Source organism: Hemiscyllium ocellatum, chromosome 7, assembly GCF_020745735.1.
Source record: "Hemiscyllium ocellatum isolate sHemOce1 chromosome 7, sHemOce1.pat.X.cur, whole genome shotgun sequence".
Lineage (NCBI taxonomy): Eukaryota > Metazoa > Chordata > Chondrichthyes > Orectolobiformes > Hemiscylliidae > Hemiscyllium > Hemiscyllium ocellatum.
This window is the reverse complement of record NC_083407.1, coordinates 107,786,701-107,808,775: the sequence shown is the minus strand read 5'-3', so window position 1 is coordinate 107,808,775 and position 22,075 is coordinate 107,786,701. Positions and strand designations below refer to the sequence as shown.

Sequence of the window (22,075 nt, the reverse complement as noted above, 5' to 3'; positions counted from 1 at the left end):
GAGGCAGGAAGACAGAAACAGCAGACAGAGGAAGGGAGGATGAAAGAAGAGAGGAAGGAATGGAAGAAAAAATGAAAGCAGAAAGACTAGACAGTGAAAGGTTCAGCGAGGACAAAGGTAAGTGACCAGAGCTACGCTCAGTTTCTAAGAAAATTTGGGAGAAATGGACACCAGACAGTAAAAGACAGTGAGAGAGCCAGGATCAGTCTGAGAAATTATGTACAGAATTCCTAGGCTATGGAAGCAGGCCATTCAGTCCATCAAGTCTATACTGAGCCTCCAAAGAGTTTCGCGCCTACACTCACCCCTGTAACCCCACATATGAGAATGGAGTAATCACCAATGCTCTAACGGTCTTCATCATGTCAAAGGGTAATTTGCTCTTACCCACTCAGACTACAACGAACCCAGGTACTAAGATTCAACCACTTGCATTAAAAAGCAGTGGATAACCCAGACCCTACCCCCTTGCTTTTGGTTCAAAATGTTCAAAGTTACCTTTGCACCTTTCTGACCCATTAGGCCTGCACGCCCAGGAGGTCCCAGTTGCCCCTAAGAGAAAACAAAAAGCATTAAATAAAGGCATCTGAAGGTATAATCTATTATTGCACATGTCTTCTGTATCAATCCGGATTCTGGCAGAAAGATGATGGGACCTGGTGCTTGGCCTGTTTTTGGTCACCTCCTATCTCGTTCCCCACCATGTTTTAACCCTCCCCCTCATTTCCTTACCGTGGTAAGAATTGGGAGCCGTATTCAGGCTGGGATTGAACTATTTAAGAAAGTTCAACCTAACCTATTGCTCTCTATTCCTTTATTTATGAAGAGCAGCAAAAGTTCAAGTTAGTGTGTTACAACTGTGTGTGTGTGTGTGTGTGTGTGTGCGCGCGCACACGTGTGCAGGCGCATAACGTGAGATAAGCATCAGCAGTGATGAGATACAATCCAGAGGGACAGCACATTACCTCAATGTGGCTCAGGGATGGATCTTACACAATATCGAAAGTAGGAAGGACATTCTAGGGTGGAGGAGAGGCACGTTCACTGCTTTTGTTTACCTCAACATGCCAGTCCTCACCATCCAGCAGTTCAGAATTCCCGGCACCGGGCATGAAAGAAAGTTGGGCCTGCAGAATCTGACACTCCCCATTGGCCAATGATGGTAGCTCTTCAGAACAACAGACCCATGTCGTCTGCCAACTGGGATTGTGCACGTGCTCAACTGAATGTGGGCACAGACCACTCAGATTGACAGAATACTCAGCCAATCAGCTCAGACTCCTTGACAGGAGCAGGCCCTGGTTTATTAGCACTGTACTCCCCCACCCTTTATTTATTCACAACGCCACAACATCCCACTGGGGTTATACAAGAATGCACAATCCCACCCCGTTAGGTTCACTCTCTCACATCGGCAGTAAAGCTTAAAGTGGCCCCTGCTATTGAGCAATTTTGTCGTTCGCCAAGTGGTTGCCAAATTAGTCATAAGTATCTGTAGCACAGAAGAAGGCCCTTCAGCCCATCAAATATGCACTAGTCAAAAACAACCACTTAACTATTCTCATCCTGTTTCTCAGCACTTGGCCCACAGTTTTGCATGCATTGGCATCTCAAGTGCCTAATTGATACTTGCTAATACTTTCTGCCTCTACCTCCCTCAGAAGCAGTGAGTTCCAGATTCTCACCAGCCTCTGGGTGAAAATGTTTTTCCTCACATCTCTAAACCTCTGCCCCTTATCTTAAATCTATACCCCCGGTTACTGATGCCTCCTTCAGGGGGAAACTTCCTTTCTCGCTATCCTGTCCTACCCTAACAGATACTTGGCTAAACATATTATGCAAAGAAAATAAAAATTGGGTAACTCCCAGATACTTCATACAGAGGAGCCATTTGGCCTTTTGATTAAGCCATGGTCTGGTATCCCACTCTGAGCACTGCGGGCAGGAGCAAGGTAGCTCACAGGTTATAGTGTTCAGCAACTCCCAGTGATTCCATGGGGCAACATGGAAACCAGTGAGAACGGCATGTAAAACATGAACAGCACTAAGAAACATTCTCAGCTTCTGATATAGCAGGACATCTTCACTCAGCATTAGATTAATTGGAGCTGTATATGACACCCTGAATTATTGAATTTATTTGCTGTGTGTACACATAAAGAGACACACACACACACACACACACACACACACACACACACACACACACTATCTTCCGAAGTCTGCCTCAGGAAAGTACTTTGAAAGCTGGACACTTCCATTGCATATGATCATTAAATTAACACTGAAGAAGGAACAGTGTTACAACTTGAGCCCAGTCTGGTGGGTACATATTTGTAGTTCCTCTCTCCCCTGACAGCCATATTGACAGAAGACCGGATTACCAACACAGGCTTCTGCCAAACCTTCACCAATTGGTGCGGGTCAAGCCCAGAATTTCTGAATGAGCTGTTGAATTCCTCAACCCTTGTTTCGCACCAATCCCCCCCACACACCCCCGCACCCCCGCAGCCCCCCACCACCCCCCCCCCCCCACCCCCTCCTAACCCCAAGTGCCTCTGTCCCAAATCAAATCACTGGACTACACGGGTACCAGTTTTCTAAAGAACATTCCCAGATTTACTACTAACTTGACGTTAATTCAGAGGCATTAAGAGCAAGAATGAGATTCTTCAAAGCCAACTCAACACAAGACTAAAACAGAGAGAACCATTCATATGGGTAGTACCTGAATCCAGTCCTAAAATTTTACAGGAGGCCTGATCATTCCAGGGACTACTCTTCACTGAGATTCCTATGATGGAAGATCTACAGCTACCTACATGACATCCAACAGGTCTAGATGTCACTCCTTGCCCCAGGCTTTTATTGTTGTCACCTAGCTAACACCTGCAGTTTCCCAGAGAGAAATCTGCCCGCAATAGGTTAAAACAGCAACATGAAACTGCTCCTGCTGAAAGGAGCACTTTAATTTATCAGCCTTTGTCTGGCTAGGTACCAGAATGCTTTCGCATCACCTCCTGTATCTGCAGCCAAAAGCATGGAGCAATTCATAGAAATCCCTGCAGATAGTGGCCATTCAGCCCATTGAGTCTGTACCAACCCTTCAACGAGCCTCCCAATAAACCCACTCTCCCCATTCCCACAGCTCTCTCCCCTCCCCCTTCATTTCCCATGGCTAATCCGCCTGTCCTGCAGATCCCTAGACACTATGGGCAACTGAGCCTGGACAAATCACCTAAACTGCGCACCTTTGACTGTGGGAGGAAACTGGAGTACCTGGTTGAAACCCACGCAGACGCAGGGAGAACACGTAAACTTCCTCAAAGATGGTCACTGGAGGCTGGCATCAGTGCTAACCACTGTGCTGCCTAAAACTTGTACAACATAGGTCTCTACAATAATTGTCCAACAGGTTATGAATTCTACCATACTCACTTTAGGACCTCGGTCTCCTTCATCACCAGGAGGTCCACTTCTTCCTGGGCGCCCAAAGTCTCCCTGAAAGAAAACACCCAGCATTATTCAACAGTTGGAGTACCCCTGGGAAGACCCACTGGATCTGCTACTGTGACAGGGCTAGAACATTGGATTGGCTCAGTAGATTCTATCAAAGTAGATCCTCAATGAATAAAAGATGCACCAAATTACAATGGGGGGTTACTGACAACTGAACTAGGTCAGAAACTAGACATTTTGCAACAACTACTTCCCCCTGCCAACTCCCCAAAGCCTGTTCACCACCTACAAGGCACAAGTCAGGAATGTGATGGAATGCTTTCAGTTTGCCTGGATGGGTGCCATTCCAACAACAGTACCTTCTAAACCCATGGGCAAGGGCAGTGTGTGTGTGGGAACACCCCTACCTGCAACTCCCACTCCAAACCATGACATGGAAATATATTGCTGTTCCTGCACTGCCACTGGGTCAAAATCTCAGATTTCCTAATATTACTGTGGGTAATGCAGTGCTTCTAAAAGGCAGCTCGCCACCAATTAGATACTGGCAAATGTTGGTATAATCAGCAGAGCTCACATTGAATGTGAAAAAACACATAGAATTATATAGGATTGATGGCAGAACGTTGACCCGATTGCTCAAGTTTGTGTTTTTTCTCCCTGCAAGCCTTCTCCCATCCTACTTCATCTCACTATACATCTCCTGTCAGGGGACCCAGTGCTGTATGGAGTCTGGTTCTGGAAATAAACTCAGACCAATTTCCAAGCTAAAGGCAAATGAAAGTTCATACCAGCAAGTTCAGTTCCATTTCTGATTGCTCATCAGGATCAAGGAAGTCCTGTATTTGGAGTCTCTCTAGTGGATGAAAAATTAGGCATTTGCTGCATGTTCTGGGGACTGACTGGCCCAAGAACACTTGAAAACAGGTCTTACCCGAAATTGGGTCAAGTTATTTTTCAGGCATATACAGAGACTGCCTCACACATAAATGAGAATCCTAAGGTACATTTTAGGTCCCCTTACAGAATCCGGACACCAATGAGATGGCCAGACATGAGGCCTTAAATTTCTGAGACTTATCAGTCACCATCGCAGCTTAAGAGGTAGAATTATTCCCCGGACTCCAAAGTTGTTGGATTGATTCCCCCACCTCCCTTCATTTCCTACTTTGGCCCTTTCTTCAAGCACTTAACTTCAGTCTGATGTTAACGAGATGTACAGCCTGACCTTTGACACCTACAAAGAGCAGCTGGCCCTGTGGAAGCACCAGCTGCTAACGTGAAAAGGTTCAGAGCTCCCAAGTTTAAACCTCAAAAGCTGAGATAAAAGGTACCTGTGAGGTGCAGGATCTTAGCCCCCCCCCCACTCCATAAAAAAAGGTCCAAACACACAATATCTCAAAGTGTTTCTGCTTTCTAACATCAGCATCAATTTTTCCCTGATCTCGGGACACAGCAAGCTGGCAAAGAATCCCTACAGTGTAGAAACAGGCCATTTGGCCCAACAAGTCCACACCGACCCTCTGAAGAGTAACCCACCCAGACCCATTCCCCAATCCTATTATTCTACATTTGCCCCTGACTAATGCACCTAAACTACACATCCCTGAACACTGTGGGCAATTTAGCATAGGCAATTCACCTAAACTGCACATCTTTGGATTATGGGAGGAAATCGGAGCACCCGGAGGAAACGCACGCAGACACGGGGAGAATGTGCAAACTATACATAGACAGTCACCCGAGGTGGGAATCGAACCTGCGTCCTTGGCGCTGTGAGGCAGCAGTGCTAACTGCTACCGTGCCACTCAGTTGTGGAGTGGGGGAACACCAGGTTCTGATTTATGGATGAAACATGCTGCCTTTACGAGGGACCTGGATTAAGGTTGGGCGTTAGGTGGAGTTCCAACTTCCCAGTATTGTGACCTTAATCACAGGAAAGGAACATCCACTGCCAGAGGGGCACAACCCTCCATGACCCACGTCATCTGACCTCTGACCTTGACATTAGAGAGCCAACCAAAACATTCACTCTAGCTTCAGCATCCATTGTTGGTCAACCAGGCTCTTCTTTCAGCTTGAACACTCACTGGGTGATGTAATAATTAAAAGAAAATGTTTCTCTTTTTTTAAAAAGCAGGCACACACACAAACCTTAGGCCCAGGGTCACCAGGAAATCCTCGCTCACCAGCTTGTCCAGGATAGCCAGGGGCTCCCTATGAACAACAGAATCACAGCTTTGTTATACACAGCACAAGGGAAGATGAACGAGGAGCAGCCATTAACCCTGGAAACTCTGGGGGGCTGCAAATACCGTGGATACTCGAGTATAGGTCAATCGCATGTATAAGTAAACCCCTTATTTTTGGACAAAAAACCTTGTATATTCCAAATATCTCCAGTATAAGTCAACCCTAATTCTTCACACAGTTACAGGTCAACATTTATGAGTCAGTGTGCCTGCCCATTGCGGTCCGCTCCAGCTTTCCAGTCTGCTGGCTGCATTGCTCCTTTCTGGGTCTTCTGGTCCACCAGCCATCACACTCCATTCCAGGTTTTCAGAATTACTGTAATGCTACGACAGTACAAGGCGACTGCCATATCCGCGAGTCCGGATACCGTGATTTCAGTTACCTGTGGTTTACCGCAGCCCAAACATATTACAGGGGGAACATTCCAGAACCAGGGAGCAGGGGACTGCCAGGAAGGTAAATTTTCCATTTAGATGAATGGGTTTGCACCGATCTTCCGCGGTAGGTCTTGGAATGTATTCCCTACAGGTACGGGGGTGCGGGACTACTGAACCATTCTACAGTATAGGGACAGTTGTTTTGTAGACAAATATTCAATAACGGCCATAATTCTTTTTTTCTTTTTCTAGTTTATTATTTTATAGAGAGATCTGGCTCTTATTTGTCCATTTTTCGACTCACACCAATTATGAATTTCCTCCTCTCGAAAACAAAAACTTGTGTATTAGTTGACCCCCTAATTTCAGCTTGAAAAAAACCATCTTCAAAATTCCATCTATACATGAGTATATACGGTGTACAGTTCTTTGGGAACACCTTGGTCACCAGTCAGCGAGACAACATTTTGAAATGATCAGTGGCCTTTCAGGGCTCGCCCTTCCTTAAACATAACTGCTGACCAATTGAGGATATGGGAGTCCGAGCTGTTTGCAAGTTGTGCTGCTGGACCACCCCTCACTTCAATTCCATTCTCCATCCCCTCGGGTAGACTCAACTGATTCGGTGCTTTTGTAGTGAGGTCACCATTCCAATGTAGGAAACGCAGAAGCCAATTTATTAACAACAATTCCCACAACCGGCACGGAAGTGATGATCAGACAATCTATTTCTTAACTGATGCTGCCAAAAGTGTAAAGACTGGCCAGGAAGCCAAGAACTCCACTTCTCCCCTTCAAAACAGTGCTGTGAAACGTTATACTGCCACTTTAGACAGGTGTGTCCTCCAGCCAATATCTCATTCGAAAGACAGTATCTTTGCCAGGGCAGCACTGGAGGAGTGTCAGTCTCGATATTTTCACTCGAATGCCACTTGAGTACTTGACCGTCTGACTCAGAGCTAGCCAGTGATGGGCAAAAGGCAATAGAGAGCTCCAGATTTGAGTGATTATCACGGATCTATTAAAAATTCTGATCACCAAAGGGTCAGGCCAGTTTCTGGGAGTCTGAGGTGGAAGAAACTGGGTGAACGCAAGTTGTTGCTGAGTTTAATGGATGGGACCTTGAGCAGCATTTAGAAACAAGGACACTTTATCCTGCTCAACGATTAATGGCATGCAATGAATGGAGCTTTGGCTCCAGTCACTCTCAAATCCCCACCAGATCTCCAAAATGCACTGCACACAACGGGCTCCCACTAACTGGGATTGAGATAATGCCAGTCATCCTTAAAATTGGGTTGCCCAAATTTAGTAACCTTTCAGATACACCAACATACAGATGTATTCATGAGAGGAACAAAAGCAACAACTTGCGTTAATGTAGCACCTTTAACATAGTAAAACATCCCAAAATGCTTCATGACAGCCATAAGATGAAAAATTGATACCAAGCCAAAGGTGTCAATAGGAAGATTGGCTGAAACTTAATGAAATAGGTCAGTTTCATTGGAGGCTGGGCAATAGCACAGGTTTCAGGAGGACAGTAGAGAGAATGGGCCATGAATAGCTGAAGGGATGGTCACCAATGATCGTACAAAGAGACTGGGATTGCATAAGAAACTAGAATACAGAATGGTTGTAGGGCTGTAAAGTAGGAAGAGGCTAAGAAGTAAGGAAGCAGGAGATACGGAGACATTGGATTATCCTTAAAATGAAGTGTTAATACTTATAGAGTCAATGTAAATCAGCAAGCAGGGTTGATGGATGAACAGGACAGGGCAGAGTGTGTGTTCGGCTACAGATGCATTGAAGTGGAGGGTCAGGAGACAATGGACTATTACATCATGGAGGAATGGAATGGAGCAGTCTGGAGGTGATAAAAACATCGTTGAGACGCAGAGGCATAGGAGACAGTTACTGCAAAAACAGAAGCAGGTAATCTTGATGATGTCAAGGATGTGGGAGACAAAGGTTCAATTCAGGGTCAAATAAGGCAACAAAATTGTGTACAGCATTAAACAATGACTAATGGAGAGGGGATAGAATCAGCAGGGAGGGAATGGAGACTGCAGTACAGAGTGGACACAAGGGGCTTAGTTTTCTCCAAGGTTTGGCTGAAGGAGGTTGTGTCAGTCACGTAAATATGGAGCACACCACCAATGCCTTCAGATCATGCAAGGGGCAGAAGTTGGATGAGTTCACCTCGTATCTTTCATGTCTTTCTGCTTTAGGACCCCACAACTTTATCTCACATTGAAGACGCTTCATAGAAAAGGCAACGCCAATCAACAGTGGTCGAAAGAGGTAGTAGGTCAGAAAATCATGATCAGATTGAGTTTAAAAGTTCAGCTAACTGCTCAAGGAAAGGTCGATGGCCTTGGAAAAGTGAGCTGGACAGGGAGCTAACTGTGACAAAACCCAATTCCAGCACAGCACTGGAGGATTGTGGGGATGGTGAGTCAGTTGCCATTTTGGAAACAGGAAAGAGGAATTTACACAGCAGTAAAGGCCAAAGAGGATTTTACCAGCTTCATTTTCACCTAGAATATGTCAGCTCCTTGAGAACTATCCTGAAATCGAGAAGAAGTTGAACCTTCAAAAGCCCTGTCGAGTTGATGAGAAACATTCAACATGGAGGGGGAAAGCAAGCATCTGCCTGTCAGATTTTAGTCATGAGAAACACATGGGAACTCCGTTTGAAGTTGGAAAAAATATTTAAGCCAAAAATATTTATAGATGAAGAAAGATTAATGGGTGAGCTCAGAATGAAGTTCTGGTGATGATGATTGCACCGGTTTGGTATGAAGACAATATAATTTGAAGAGTTGAAAGATTCAAGACTTTCGTTATTCCATCAAATATCATGAGTGAATCAAGACATCACATCATTGGAATCAGATGGACGGAGCTTTGGAAGCAGCGAAGGTGTGATCCATGAGGTGTATTATATTACGGCAGTAAAGGCAGCAACACTCTGAGGATTGGCCCTTTACCGGAATATGGCTTGAGAGCGGTTGATAAATGGGCAGGAAGGAGTAATGGTCGAGAGACAAGGAAAGTATGAGATGCAAGGAAGGATGATTGAGAGAGGCTGTAGTTTCTAACCTGCCTGATTATACTGGGTTTTGGGCAGAATGGAATTTTAGAATCCATGTTTTAAATGGAGGACTAAAGCTTTTCAAATTCTCAAAACTGATTACAAACAAGAGCCTAAAGGAGGATTTCTTGAACGACAAGCATAAAGTAAACCCTCTGGCCCATTTTAACTGCATTACTGAAAAAAAGAGAGTTGAGTACGATGGTGAGCTGAACTAATTCTCCGAAAGGCAACAATGATTCAGTTACCGGGTCACCAGGGTCTCCTTTGCATCCTGGGGCTCCAATGCGTCCAAGCTTTCCCTGAAAATCAGAAATGAGAAAAACATCACGTTCACTCCAATTTCTCTGAATGATCTAATCTTGCCAGCAGCATTCACATTTACTATACTACAGGATCCAAATCGATACATAACAGACATTTGGTCCTGAATGCTAAAGCTGTAATAACAAGTCTATTAAATACATTACACTGTGTGGGTAATGCTACTGAATTAATGATCTAGAAGGCCAGGCTGAAGTTCTGGGATTAACCCTCACTATGACAGCTTGTAGTATTTATAGACAATGGATACATCTGGAATTGAAAACTAACCTCAGCAATGGTAATGCTGAAATGATTACTTGTTCTAAAAGCCCTTCAGGGGAGATAATCTGCTACCTACACACTATCTGGGCGACGTATGACTCCAGACCCACCATAATGTGGTTGTCTCTTAATTGCCCTCTGAGATGGCCTCCCTCTTTTGGATTCCCCATTCTGGGGAAAAGAGTTTCATAGCTTCTCCCTGTCAAGTCCCTTCAGAATTTGGTGTGTCTCTACTAGATCACCTTTCATTTTTCAAAACGCCAGGTAAAATAGTTCAAGCTTTTTCAATTGCTGCTTATAGGACAACCCCCCCAAAGAGTAGTCTGCTTTTAACTGCATCCCCTCTAAGGTAATCTGTCTCTCATTAGGTAAGGATAAAATTGCACACACTTGTGCCGTCATTAATATTCTGCACAATTGCAATAAGATTCCTTTACTTCAGATCGAGTAAATAAAACTTGATTAATCAATAAATATGGAATAAAAATCTCATTTTAGTCACAGTGATCCATGATTGTTGGGAAGACCCATCTGGTTTACATATGTTCTTTAGGGAAGGAAATCAGCTATCCTTACCCAGTCTGCCTACGAGTTGACTACTAACTCTGAAATGATCGAGCAAGCCACTCAATTGCATCAAGCCAACTATAGAAGGAACATTGCTGTAAGAATACTTGCATTACACGGACTAGTCGTGGTTCAATCAGGCCTTTCACAAGTGCAATTAGAGCTGGGCAATAAATCTGGCCCTTGTCAGGGCCACTCATATTTGATGACCAACACGAAGATCAGATTCCAGCATTTTGTCTGCTACTGATGTCAGGCTTGTTGGCCTGTAGCTCTGTGATTGGTCTCCTCCTCTTAATTTGCAACACACTGTTTGCTATCTTTCGCTACCTTCGGAACTGCTCTTACAGAATTCCCTAAATCCGAGATCAGGATCAATGGATTGACTTTCACTGCACCTCTCGCTCTCATGTGAAACGCTTGGATTCAGTTCATCAGCTTCTGGGAATTGTTACACGCAGTACCACAAATCTTGCTGGTACATTTAAAAAAAACGCATACAAGATTTATTTAAATCCTTATTCTCACCAGAGCCCTGGTTCCTCGTTATTTCTGGAATGTGTTCTGTAGCTTCCGCTGTGAAGACTGTTACAAGACAGTTGTTCCAGTCTCTGCCCTTGCCCTTTTATATTTCTGCCTCCAATTAACTCACATTTACTTCCTCTAATCTTTTCATACTGACATTTTTAGAAAGGTTTGCAATCTGTTTTTCATCTCTCTTGTAGTCCACGCTGATATTCTTTTTCTGAAATAAATTCTGGTGTTTGTTTGCCGATTTCTGACATTCCCTCAACTCTAAGGCTTGCTAATCCTTTCGGCAGCATTATAAACCCTTTTCTTTGGTCTGATTTAACTCCCCCTGTCAATTCATGGGTAGACCACTTTCTCTGTGGGATTTGTTTTGCCTTGAAAATAGTATTTTTGGTCAAAATATGTATTAGTTCTCTAAAAGCCACCCACTGTTTGTTTGGTTAACTTCATGTTGTAACTTCCCAATCTATGAATAAAAATTAATTCTAACCACAGTCTTTTCCCCCTTACTGTTGCTTAGCTCTAAATCTTCTTTTTGATTCTCTGAGATAATATACTTTCTCTTTACTGTCTTTATCTCATACCTTACCATTAGGGCTGCTGTTTCTTCTTTTTCAATGTGCTCGTCTCTTCAAAACATTAATGTACATTTAGTTCCCAACATTGGTCACATTCATTGGTCACCACATCTCTGTAATGGCCATTAAATAAAGCCCACGTTTCTAACTTTACTATTAATTCATTCAATTTGTCACAAACTATTCCATACAGTTACTATGCCTCTAGCTTTACACTTTGCCTTGCGATACCTCAGTGACTAATATTCTATTCTCTTTGTTACCATCAGGACTCAGTTGGTTTATTCTTACCCAAACACTGCCCTGTCCCAGAGCCTTAACATTTCTCTCACTTCTTCTGAATTCACCTTTTCCTGAAGCTTTTCCAAAAGAGCTTCTGGAGTGCTCAATCAGCACTCAATAGTACAGGTGCAGTCCAGACTGGAAGCTACATATTTCTGACCATAGACTCATACGATATAGAGGAGGATCTTTGGCTTATCAAGTCTGAACCACCAAAAACACACTCAGCCTACACTTGTCCCATTTCCCCACACTAGGCCCAAAGCCTTGAATGTTATGACACTTCAAGTGCTCATCCAAATACATCTTAAAGGCTGTGAAGCTTCCCGCCTCAACTACCCTCCCAGGCAGTGCATTTCAAACTCGCACCAGCCTCTGGATGAAAAAGGTTTTCCTCAAATCCCTTCTAAACTACTTGCCTCTCATTTTAAAAGTGTGCCCCCTTGTTCTTGACTCTTTGACTGAGGGGACCATCTGCTTTCCATTCACCCTGTCCATCATTTTATACACTTCAAAGAGGTCCACCCTCTCAACCTTCTCTGCTCCAAAGAAACCACCCAGCCTCTCTTCATTACTGAATTGCTCCATCCCAGTGGATCTCTTCCATACAGTGTGGATGCAGGCCATTTGGCCCAACAAGTCCACACCAACCAAATAGCATCCCACCCAGACCCACCCACATACCCTATCCCTGTAACCCTGCATTCCCCATGGCTAATCTGCCTAACCTGCAGATCCCTGGACACTATGGGCATTTTAGCATTGCCAATGCACCTGGCCTGCAGATATTTGAACTGTGGGAGGGAACCGGAGCACCCGGAGGAAATCCACGCGGACACTGGAGAACATACAAATTTCTTACTGACAGTCGCCTGAGGGTGGAATTGAACCGAGGTCCCTGGTACTGTGAGGCAGCAATGCTAACCACTGAGCCACTCAGCTGTACAATCACATCCTTCCTATAGTGTGCTGACCAGACTGCACACAGTACTCCAGGGGTGGCTTAATCAAAGATCTTTACAGCTGCAACATAACCTCCCAACTCTTATAATCTATGCCTCAACTGATAAAGGCAAGAGTTTTGCATGACTTCTAAACTAGTCTCTTCATCTGTCCTGTCTCCTTCACGGGCAAGAACCACAACATCCCTCTGTTCTTCTCAGCTTCCTAGTGTCCAGTGAGTGCTCTCTTGTATTGTTTCTCCTTCCAAAGTGCATCACCCAACATTTATCAGGAGTAAACAGATCTGCCCAATCTGTTTTTATTCTCCTCTAACCTTATACTTCCACCTTCCCTCCTCACTTGTCAACCACCTGGATAATCCTCGAGTCATATAATCCTTCCCTTCTGCCCTTAACGTTCTTATCTACATCACTTATGAATATCACAAACAATAAAGGACCCAGCACTGATCCCTGTCGAACACTACTGGGCGTGACCGTTAGTGTTGAAATCGCTTCATCCACTTGGGATCAAAGAGCCTACCTTCTGTCCATTAATCCCATCTCGACCTGGTAATCCAGCGATACCCTAAAGGATACAGGAGAAATACTGATAGTGTTAGGGATCCATAGCCAGCACTGCAATCTAAAAGAGGTAAAGTATTAAATTAGCTCAGAGGAGACAGTGAGAGAAAGAGACAGCATGAAAGTGAGCAGAGAAGAGAGGGTGAGAGATTGAGATGGAGAGAGAAACAGCATCAGAAAGACAGCAACAAAGAGAGAACATGGGAGAGCGCAAGAAAGAGTGACAGTGAGAGCTGCGTAAGAGAGCATGCGAGAATGACCATGAGACATCAGGAGTGCGAGAGAGAGAGAAGGTAAAAAGAAGCACAAGAGAAATGTAAGAGAGTGAGCATGAGAGGGAGTGAAAGAGGTGGCACCCTAGAGAAAGAATGATAAAGAGTGTGAGAGCATGAGATTGTGAACGAAAGCATGAGACTGAGCTGCAGACCGACGAGAACAACAGGCCCCGAGAGGGAATAACATGAGAAAGTGCACATGATATCACAGCAGAGACCGAGAGGGAAAATGAATGAGAGACAGTATGAGTGTGAACATGAGTGAGAGTCTAACCCATAAAGAGAGTTCTCACCTTCTTTCCTTCTGTTCCAATTTCACCCTGTAATCATAAAGAGGAACATGGTAATACGATATAAATGTTGTCATTAAATTTAAATCCAGAGGATTGGGGAGAGTGAATTGGAAGATTCCCCCACTCTGCAGTGTTATTAAGGCAGCTGGACTATGGATTAAAAAACTCTCACGGCACTGAGTGCCACTGCCCGACACCTTTGGCACCTCCAATTTGCAGCCACCACATTGGATGCCCACTTAGCACCTGCAGTGTTCCTGTGGAACCCAGGTCCGGGAGCAGTGTCACACGTGGCACAGGCCACACTCTGGCGAGGCCCAGTCAGCTTCCTGGGCACAATACCTAATCGATGGAATGGGTTGGGGGACTGGGGGCCCAAACCTTTGATGACACATACAGTCATAGAGATGCACAGCGCAGAAACAGACCCTTCGGTCTAACCCGTCCGTGCCGAACAGATATCCCAACCCAATCTAGTCCCATTTGCCCACCCGGCCCACATCCCTCCAAACCCTTCCTATTCATATACCCACCCAGAAGCCTTTTAAATGTTACAATTGTACATCAATGATGCCAGTTGGATTCTAACACTTGCCGCTCTGCTTGGAAGTCAGAGTTGGAAACTTACCTTTTCACCCATTAGTCCTGGAAAACCCTGTGAAAGGGAGAAAAGAGAAACATTAGTGTAGCCAGTTGGAACATGACATACCGGCACGCCTCAATCCGGTGCACGCCAATTGTCCGAGCTATGTGTTGGCAAAGGGGTATGAGTAACGTGCTCGTGGGATTGCAAGAGATCATGCTGAGAAACAGGAAAGTTTGTAGTTACAAAGCCAAGACTGATTCCTACACAGAGTAACTCACCATTCCTTCCCCCCTGTGTAAAATCTGCAGAATTCCCACCCCATTCAAGTTCAATGGAGATGAAAACTAGGCTGTCTACACTGCCTGATTGCCACCCTGGCAACTAGGGGTCTAACTTACCACGCCCCTTCCAAATGCCCCGTGCCAACCTTCAGGCCCAAATGAGTCAGATACTGAGTATTAGGATAGTCTTCCCTCTTTGAATCACTGATGGGCACAGCTCCCACACTGTGTGCCCTCGATATTCATTGAGCCCTGACTGACCTGCCCTCTGCCCTCACACTGTGAGGGGGCCATTGCTGGGACGGAGGACCAAGCTTAAAGATGGTGGCCAACAGCTCCCAGGTCACATGTCTGACGGACAGCAGCAGCAGATGCAGGCGCCAACAATTGTGACTTGGATGGAAGTGGGTTGTTGACTTCACCAGAACCTCACCCCCTCAGGTTCCAGATCTATGTGATTGGACATCATCTGATGGGACAACTAACCCAATAGCTATTTCCCCCTCTCACTGAGCTCCCCTTTACTCAGACAGGCAAGCGCCCTCACCTCGAAGCAGTGCTTCCCATGTGAATTTATTCCTTTAAACTCCTGAGTCAGAAGCTCAGCTTAGAGTGGAACAATGTGTAGTTTTTGGGTTCACGTCCAGAGGACTTAGAGTAACTTGCATTTACACATTCCACAGTTGCGTTCTTGGACGCAAACATGGGGTCCAATCATTTAGTGTTCAAAATCATACCACTGCAATTTGCGAATTGGAATATAATTTTTGAAAGTTGAAGCATTTGCATTATAAGAAAAAAGGAAATGGAATGTTAGTACCGATAAAAGTGATGGCAAAGCAGTCGGATTATTATAAAAACCCAATTTAAAAGCGTTCTTTGGTTGACTTTTGCACTTCTCGAACCAAGTGAGACCCACAACTGGTTCGCAGGGAGAACCGAATGTAAAAAAAATACAAAGGGATTGAAATTACGGGATTTGTTCTTTTTTTTTTAAGTGCAACACAGAGATATAGATGGAGCTATTCTGCATTCTATACCCATTTAATTGAACAGGCTGACCAACTCCACATCTCACAGCGTGATCATGACCTCAAAGTTAGTCATACTTTTAATCAAAGCGTTGCTTCACCCAGGCACGATCGGCCTACTGTCACTTTTCACTTCCCCTGCTGACACTGCCTTCCATCTCCCTCTGCCTGGATCAATGAAAGGACTACAATCTTGTAGGTGAATGGCAGTGGATGAGCTTTACTCGACATAACTGCAGAAGGACATCTTATTTAGAGCCAGGTTCTAGTTGCATATGACCTGACCTCACTATAACAGAGGTCCTTTGGACATATGTGTCTATATCTAAGCTATAAGCCTCATTATAGAATCCCTACAGCGCAGACAGAGGCCATTTGGCCCATTGAGTCTGCACTGACCCTCCAACGAGCATCCCACTCTACTCAGCTTGGCCAATCCACCTAACCTGTACGTCTTTGGACTGTGGGAGGAAACTAGAGCACCCGGCGGAAACCCACACACCGAAGGGGAGAATGTGCAAACTCCACACAGACAGTCGTCCGAGAGTTCCTGCCGCTGTGAGGCAGCAGTGCTAACCACTGAGCCACTGTGCCACCCTATTCCACATTAAAATATCCTTCCCACCTGCCACATGTTGTAAGTTGTACAGAAAGCAGTTTTTGGACTGAGGTAGAAGGCGCTTACTTTTACAACCAAGAGAAATGAACAGGTTTCCGAGTTTAATAAGGGAAGATTCCTTGGTGTGGAGGGATTAGTGAGTTAGTGGGCTGGGGGATGGGAGACCCAAAGGCACAGCAAAGTCGTCAACAAATGCCTTTGTTTCTTACCTTCGGACCAGGGAATCCAATGGGGCCTTCGATACCAGGATCGCCCTACACAAAAAGAAACAATACATTTGTTTATTCAAACACATGGTAAAAATGAAGTTGGTGCTGGAAACATAAATCTCTTGATAAAAATGAGACTCACCTGCCGTCCCATCGGGCCTGTATCACCAGGTTCACCAGTGCTTCCCTTTTCTCCCTAAAGGCACAAAGGTTGCATATTTACACTGTTTCAAATCTCCACTTTCAAAGGAAAGACTTGCATTTATAATTGCAATTTATCTTATTTCTTAGAGATGCCCCAGAATGTTCTCCCACTTTGAAGTGCAGTGATTATTATCAGACAGGTGAGGCATGTGTCCATTACATATTTAATAGCATTCCACGATCTTTAACGATGAGTAGCTAGTTAATCTGTGCTTGTGTAAGGGATGAATGTTGGCTAGGAGCTAGCAAGAAGCAGTCTCTCCTTCTTTGAGGAGTGCCTCGAGTTCTATTACCTCCAGCCAAGGGGACAGAGTGGGCCTCAGTTTAATGCCCCACCCAAGAAAGGGCTCCTCTGACAGTGCCACACTCCTAGTGTGAACTGGCCACAACCCGTGTTACAGTCAGGTCTGAGCCACAGATATAACATTTCAAGGAGCTGGGTGTGCCACATGTTTCAATGACAAGGCTCCCACGAGTTCCCTGTGCTATTCTCTCCTCTGGCTGTGTCATGATCCTCCAGGACCATGACAGATTGACTCTTTAATTAGCCAGTTTTGAGAAGATTTGTAGCTCAGGTTGAGGTTCTGGATGTAGGTTTGCTCAGTGAGCTGTAAGGTTCATGTTCACACGTTTCGTCACCATACTAGGTAACATCTTCAATGAGCCTCTGGACAAAGCATGGCTGATGATTCCTGCTTTCTATTTATACATTTGGGTTTCCTTGGGTCAGTGATGTCATTTCCTATGGTGGTGACATTTCCTGTTCTTTTTGTCGGGGGTGGTAAATCAGATCCAAGTCAATGTGTTTGTTAGTGGAGTTCCAGTTAGATTGCCATGCTTCTAGGAATTCTCGTGCATGTCTCTGTTTGGCTTGTCCTCAGATGGATGTGTTGTCCCAGTCGAAGTGGTGTCCTTCCTCATCTGTATGTAAGGATACTAGTGAGAAAGGGTCATGTCGTTTTGTGGCCAGTTGGTGTTCGTGTATCCTGGTGGCTAGTTTTCTGCCTGTTTGTCCAATGTCGTGTTTGCTACAGTCCTTGCACGGTATTTTGTAAATGACATTAGTTTTGTTTGTTGCCTGTATAGGGTCTTTCAAGTTGATTAGCTGCTGCTTTAATGTGTTGATGGGTTTGTGGGCTACTATGATGCCAAGGCTACCATGGTGACGAAACTTCTGAGAATGAACCTTCCAGCTCAGCGAGCAAACCTATATCTTTAATAGACGAGTGGGCCTGTTAAGCAACAGAGGGCATTGCGAGCTCACCCAGCAGCCGCATACTGCAGACTCCTCCTGCAACTCGGAAGAGTTCAGTTATCCCAGCAGGGAGCACAGCTCTGTCACCGATACTGGGCGGACTCAGCAGTGAGACTTGTGGGTCATCGGCAGTTAGGAGCTCGTTTCCATTCCTAAATGCTTAAGCTCTGACAGAAACAACCCACCCAAAGGCACAATTGATTATTTCACTTGCACAGACTGGAGGGTCTCTCTAGCTATTCCTGAGCCTTGTCATTTCTCACAAGTCTCACGTTCTCCAGCTGATTTTCTTCAGAAACACGAAAGGGGTCATGCTTCCTCGCTCCTCCAGCCTCGTTGCTGCTAATTGCTAACATCCCACCACTCCACATTCACCTCAGAAACTGGGAGACAGTTAATGAAGAGAGGAGTACATCCCGCAGTGGCAGTGTACCACCTCAGGATTGCTCTTTTGGTGCAGGAACCTCTCTGAAATCTCAGACTAGGTTCAGAGAGTGGGATCCACATTTCTTGAGAACGGTCTCAACCGTCTCGCCAAACCAGCAACTTGCAGGCGCAATCAATTCAGAAAGCATGGGGCTCCACTGTCCCTCGTCAACCAAGGGAGTCAATGTACAAAAGTCCAGTGAATCGAAGACCGCCAGCTTAAATCTCCCAGACTGCAGTCTGAAGTTCCTTCCCCATTCCCAAATGAAAGAGCGTTTTATTTCACCTACCTTTCTTCCTTTGAATCCCTTTAATCCAGGTCCACCTGGATATTCCAGACACTTCATCTTGTAGCACTGAAAATCAAGGCAGTGTAATAGTTAATGTAGGAAATGGATATTCACCTGCCCATGTCCAAACTAGGTCTAGCTTCCCATTGAATAATCCCCACTCGATTATAATAGGTGACTGAAAGCTGAGGCAAAGTAAGTGTCGAATAACTCGCCCATCCTTCACTGTACCCACTAAATGCCTCTTTGTTACATTCATTACAAACAACTAAAGTAAGCGGAAACTCGCAAAGCAAATACAACTGGTAGTCACCGAATATAGCATGAGCAAGCAGCATCCAATACGCTCTCGGACAAAATTTAACAGCAAAGCAAAAAGCATCTCGTTTTACCATCCAGACATGCCAACATTGAAGAGGTCCTGCTCACTTTTCCCTCTCTTCCTCTCCACCTCCTCCCCTTCATCTCAGCGTTCCATTGACAACACCCACCCAAACTGGTTTACTCCTTGGCTCAACTTGGTACACCCCAAAGGCCCATTGCACTTGCTCGTTTCACACACCCCCATCTGGGGTAACCCGATTTCCCCTTCTCCGCACGGTCTTTGTGAATGACCATCTAATCCCCACCGGCAATCATCCCGTGTTTCAAAAGGCAATTCCTGATGAGGAATTGAATCAAAAATAAAAAGGGAGAAAAACTACAGCGGGGTCTTTTGAACTCTTAAAAGGAAAGCTTACCTGGGTCCCAACGGAGATGGAGATGTCATTGTCTTTGCTGGGGGTGTGGAGGGTTATGGGGAGGGGGGCGGATCCGGGGACGAATCTAGTGTGGTGCCAGCATCTACACCATGTGGTAGTGCAAATCAAAGAGAATGGAGACAGAATGACCAGAACAACACAACTGCCCAAAATCCCCAGGGCCTGAAGAGTTGGACAACCTGCCCTCCAGCCAGTCTTGCCTCCTTAGTAGTGGATAGAACCAGAACCTGAAGGTTGCCAAAGGCGAAGAGGACGATTTAATACTCTTCGAAACCAGCAGGGGTTTGGACAGAGCGGACAGGGAGAAACTGTTTCTACTTGCAAGCTGACTGAGGAGTTGGGAGCATCATTTTTCAAGAGCTTTGTCAAAGAAGTGAATGAGAAGTGAGGTAAAGCTTCTTCATACAGCAAGTAGAGAGAGTATGGAATGCACTGCCTGCAAGTGTTGTGGAGGGAGGTTCAATTGAAGCGTTCAAGAGGGCATTGGATGGCTATTAAAAAAAAAGGAACACTGCGCAGGATTACAGGGAAAAAAAAGCAGGCATTGAATTAAAACGCTCAGAGAGCTGGTGCAGAGGCGATGGGCTGAATGGCCTCTTTCTGCATTGTAACAATTCCATGAAAACCTATTATACTCAAGTTGGAAGTTGCAGGCAAAATAAACTGTGGGGCAAACGCAGCTTTCTGAGCCACCACGGTTCAATGAATGTGCGGTAATCTATCATTGCTTAGGAATTGGACCGAAATAGGGTTTAATTCAAGTAAAAAGCATTATCGAGTAGAAACGTAGTCGCACTCACATCATTGAAGGCCTCTGTTTTCTGTAAAACATAAATCAGATGAAAACCAGATTAACAGACTTCACAGTAAAACAGCATCATAGACTAACAAGTCAGATTTAAACAACGACTTCACCTGAAGCAAGCGAGTCACACATTGGGCAGTATACTGGAATGGAGACCAGGTAATGTGCCGCCATCTTTAATCCATCAGAACGGGAGACAAGAATGAGTGTTGCACACAATTGTTTAAAACTTGGATATTACCTTGAGGTCCTGTTGTTTCTTTGCAGAAACAAAGCCTCCTTTGTTTAATAAACTTTAATTTGGTTTGGATTCAGGCCCTCAAAATGCAGGCCCGTATTTTACTGATGAATACTGATGCTGGCCTAGCAGGATAGGCTACAACATTCCTTACCACATCCAAGAGCCATATGAAGACCTGCACTCTTTGTTCGTAGCAAAATGCAACGGTGATGCAGCAGCATCAACCTATCGAGGATTTACCTGCCCTCCTTTCATTGAACTGTAATCCTGAGGACACGTCGTTCACTCTCGAACTTTAAAATGGGTTCATTTGGAACCTATCAGTCATGTCTTGGAATCAGATAGGTTCCTCGTTCAACTGCAGTGTTGAGGGTTGGGTATTTCTGAAGTTAGGTCAAGTGGCGTCAGTTAGGCCACTCCTGGGCTGCCACATCCCATAAAGAGTACACCCAATAGGGCAGAAGTGTAAGATAGGGGTTGTCCTATAGGAGTCTCCAAGAATGGACAGGCCTAAAGGAAAAGGGGATGGTTCCACTTTAAAACAAAAAGACAAATGCTTTCCTTTCTGTGCTGCTTGATTCCCAGTGAGTGACCGGTGGGATTTGGGTGGAGGAGGAGACTGTTTGGCTGACTGTTATTAAAATATCCGACTGGGTAACAAAGTGTCCGTTTGGGTTCCAGTGAATCAGGACTGGCTACTCCCATGGAGCTCGCTCTGTTGAACACTTAGGAAGGTATGACTTCAAGTTATCTATAGGGGCGTTTGTTAGATTGTTAAGGATACCAGAGAACTAGAGGAGGGAAGAGAGCGTATGAGAATAGATTAGCGGGTAGTGTAAGAGGTAATCCAACCATCTTCCATAAGGGTAGCAGAAATGGGTGAGGATACTTTACTGAAAAGGGTGTGTAGGGTGGAGCTATTCTGTATCTGTTTCTTTGTGTTTCTAGTGTCACAGTAAAAGGGACGGGGGGATGGAAATTAGAGAAATTGGCTAGTGTCTAAATAGGTAAAGAGGTTTCTGACACCATTCAAAATCACTAAGGTGGGGTGTGATGCCTTGTTGGTTGCTGACAGACATAACAGGATAGAAAAATATTGGAGTGCCCACCAGCGCTATCCAGTGCTCCAGCTTATAACTTCCACATAAGAGTGTAGGTTGCCAAAGCAACTCCGACTCCTTTAGATTAGATTCCCTACAGGCCATTTGACCTAACAAATCCACACCGACCCTCCAAAGAGTAACGGACCCAGACTCATCTTTCTCTCTGACTAATTCACCTAACACTATGGGCAATTCAGCATGGCCAGTTCACCTGAACTGCACATCTTTGGACTGTGGGAGGAAACCAGAGCACCCAGAGGAAACCCATGCAGACACGGGGAGAATGTGCAAACTTCACATAGTCAGTCGCCCAAGGCTGGAATCCAGCCTGGGACCCTGATGCTGTGAGGCAGCAGTGCTAACCACTGAGCCACCGTGCCGCCCCTTTGAAGGTACTGGTTGGCTCAGTTGACTGGATGACTGGTGTGGGTTAGATTG

The 22,075-nt window shown here is 45.1% G+C and overlaps 1 protein-coding gene across 2 annotated transcripts in view; it reads right to left on the bottom strand.

The window, feature by feature from the left end:
* Positions 1-22,075, bottom strand: part of col6a2 (collagen, type VI, alpha 2) — a 75,067-nt gene that overhangs the window by 31,827 nt on the left and 21,165 nt on the right. For both annotated transcript variants that reach the window (XM_060827641.1, XM_060827640.1), the window contains exons 4-14: positions 20,289-20,309; positions 18,728-18,793; positions 16,695-16,748; positions 16,553-16,597; positions 14,455-14,481; positions 13,827-13,853; positions 13,218-13,262; positions 9,435-9,488; positions 5,614-5,676; positions 3,439-3,501; positions 499-552 (exon numbers count right to left, since the gene is read on the bottom strand). In XM_060827641.1, coding sequence (XP_060683624.1) covers positions 499-552; positions 3,439-3,501; positions 5,614-5,676; positions 9,435-9,488; positions 13,218-13,262; positions 13,827-13,853; positions 14,455-14,481; positions 16,553-16,597; positions 16,695-16,748; positions 18,728-18,793; positions 20,289-20,309 — 519 coding nt within the window. The remainder of the gene's footprint in view (positions 1-498; positions 553-3,438; positions 3,502-5,613; positions 5,677-9,434; positions 9,489-13,217; positions 13,263-13,826; positions 13,854-14,454; positions 14,482-16,552; positions 16,598-16,694; positions 16,749-18,727; positions 18,794-20,288; positions 20,310-22,075) is intronic.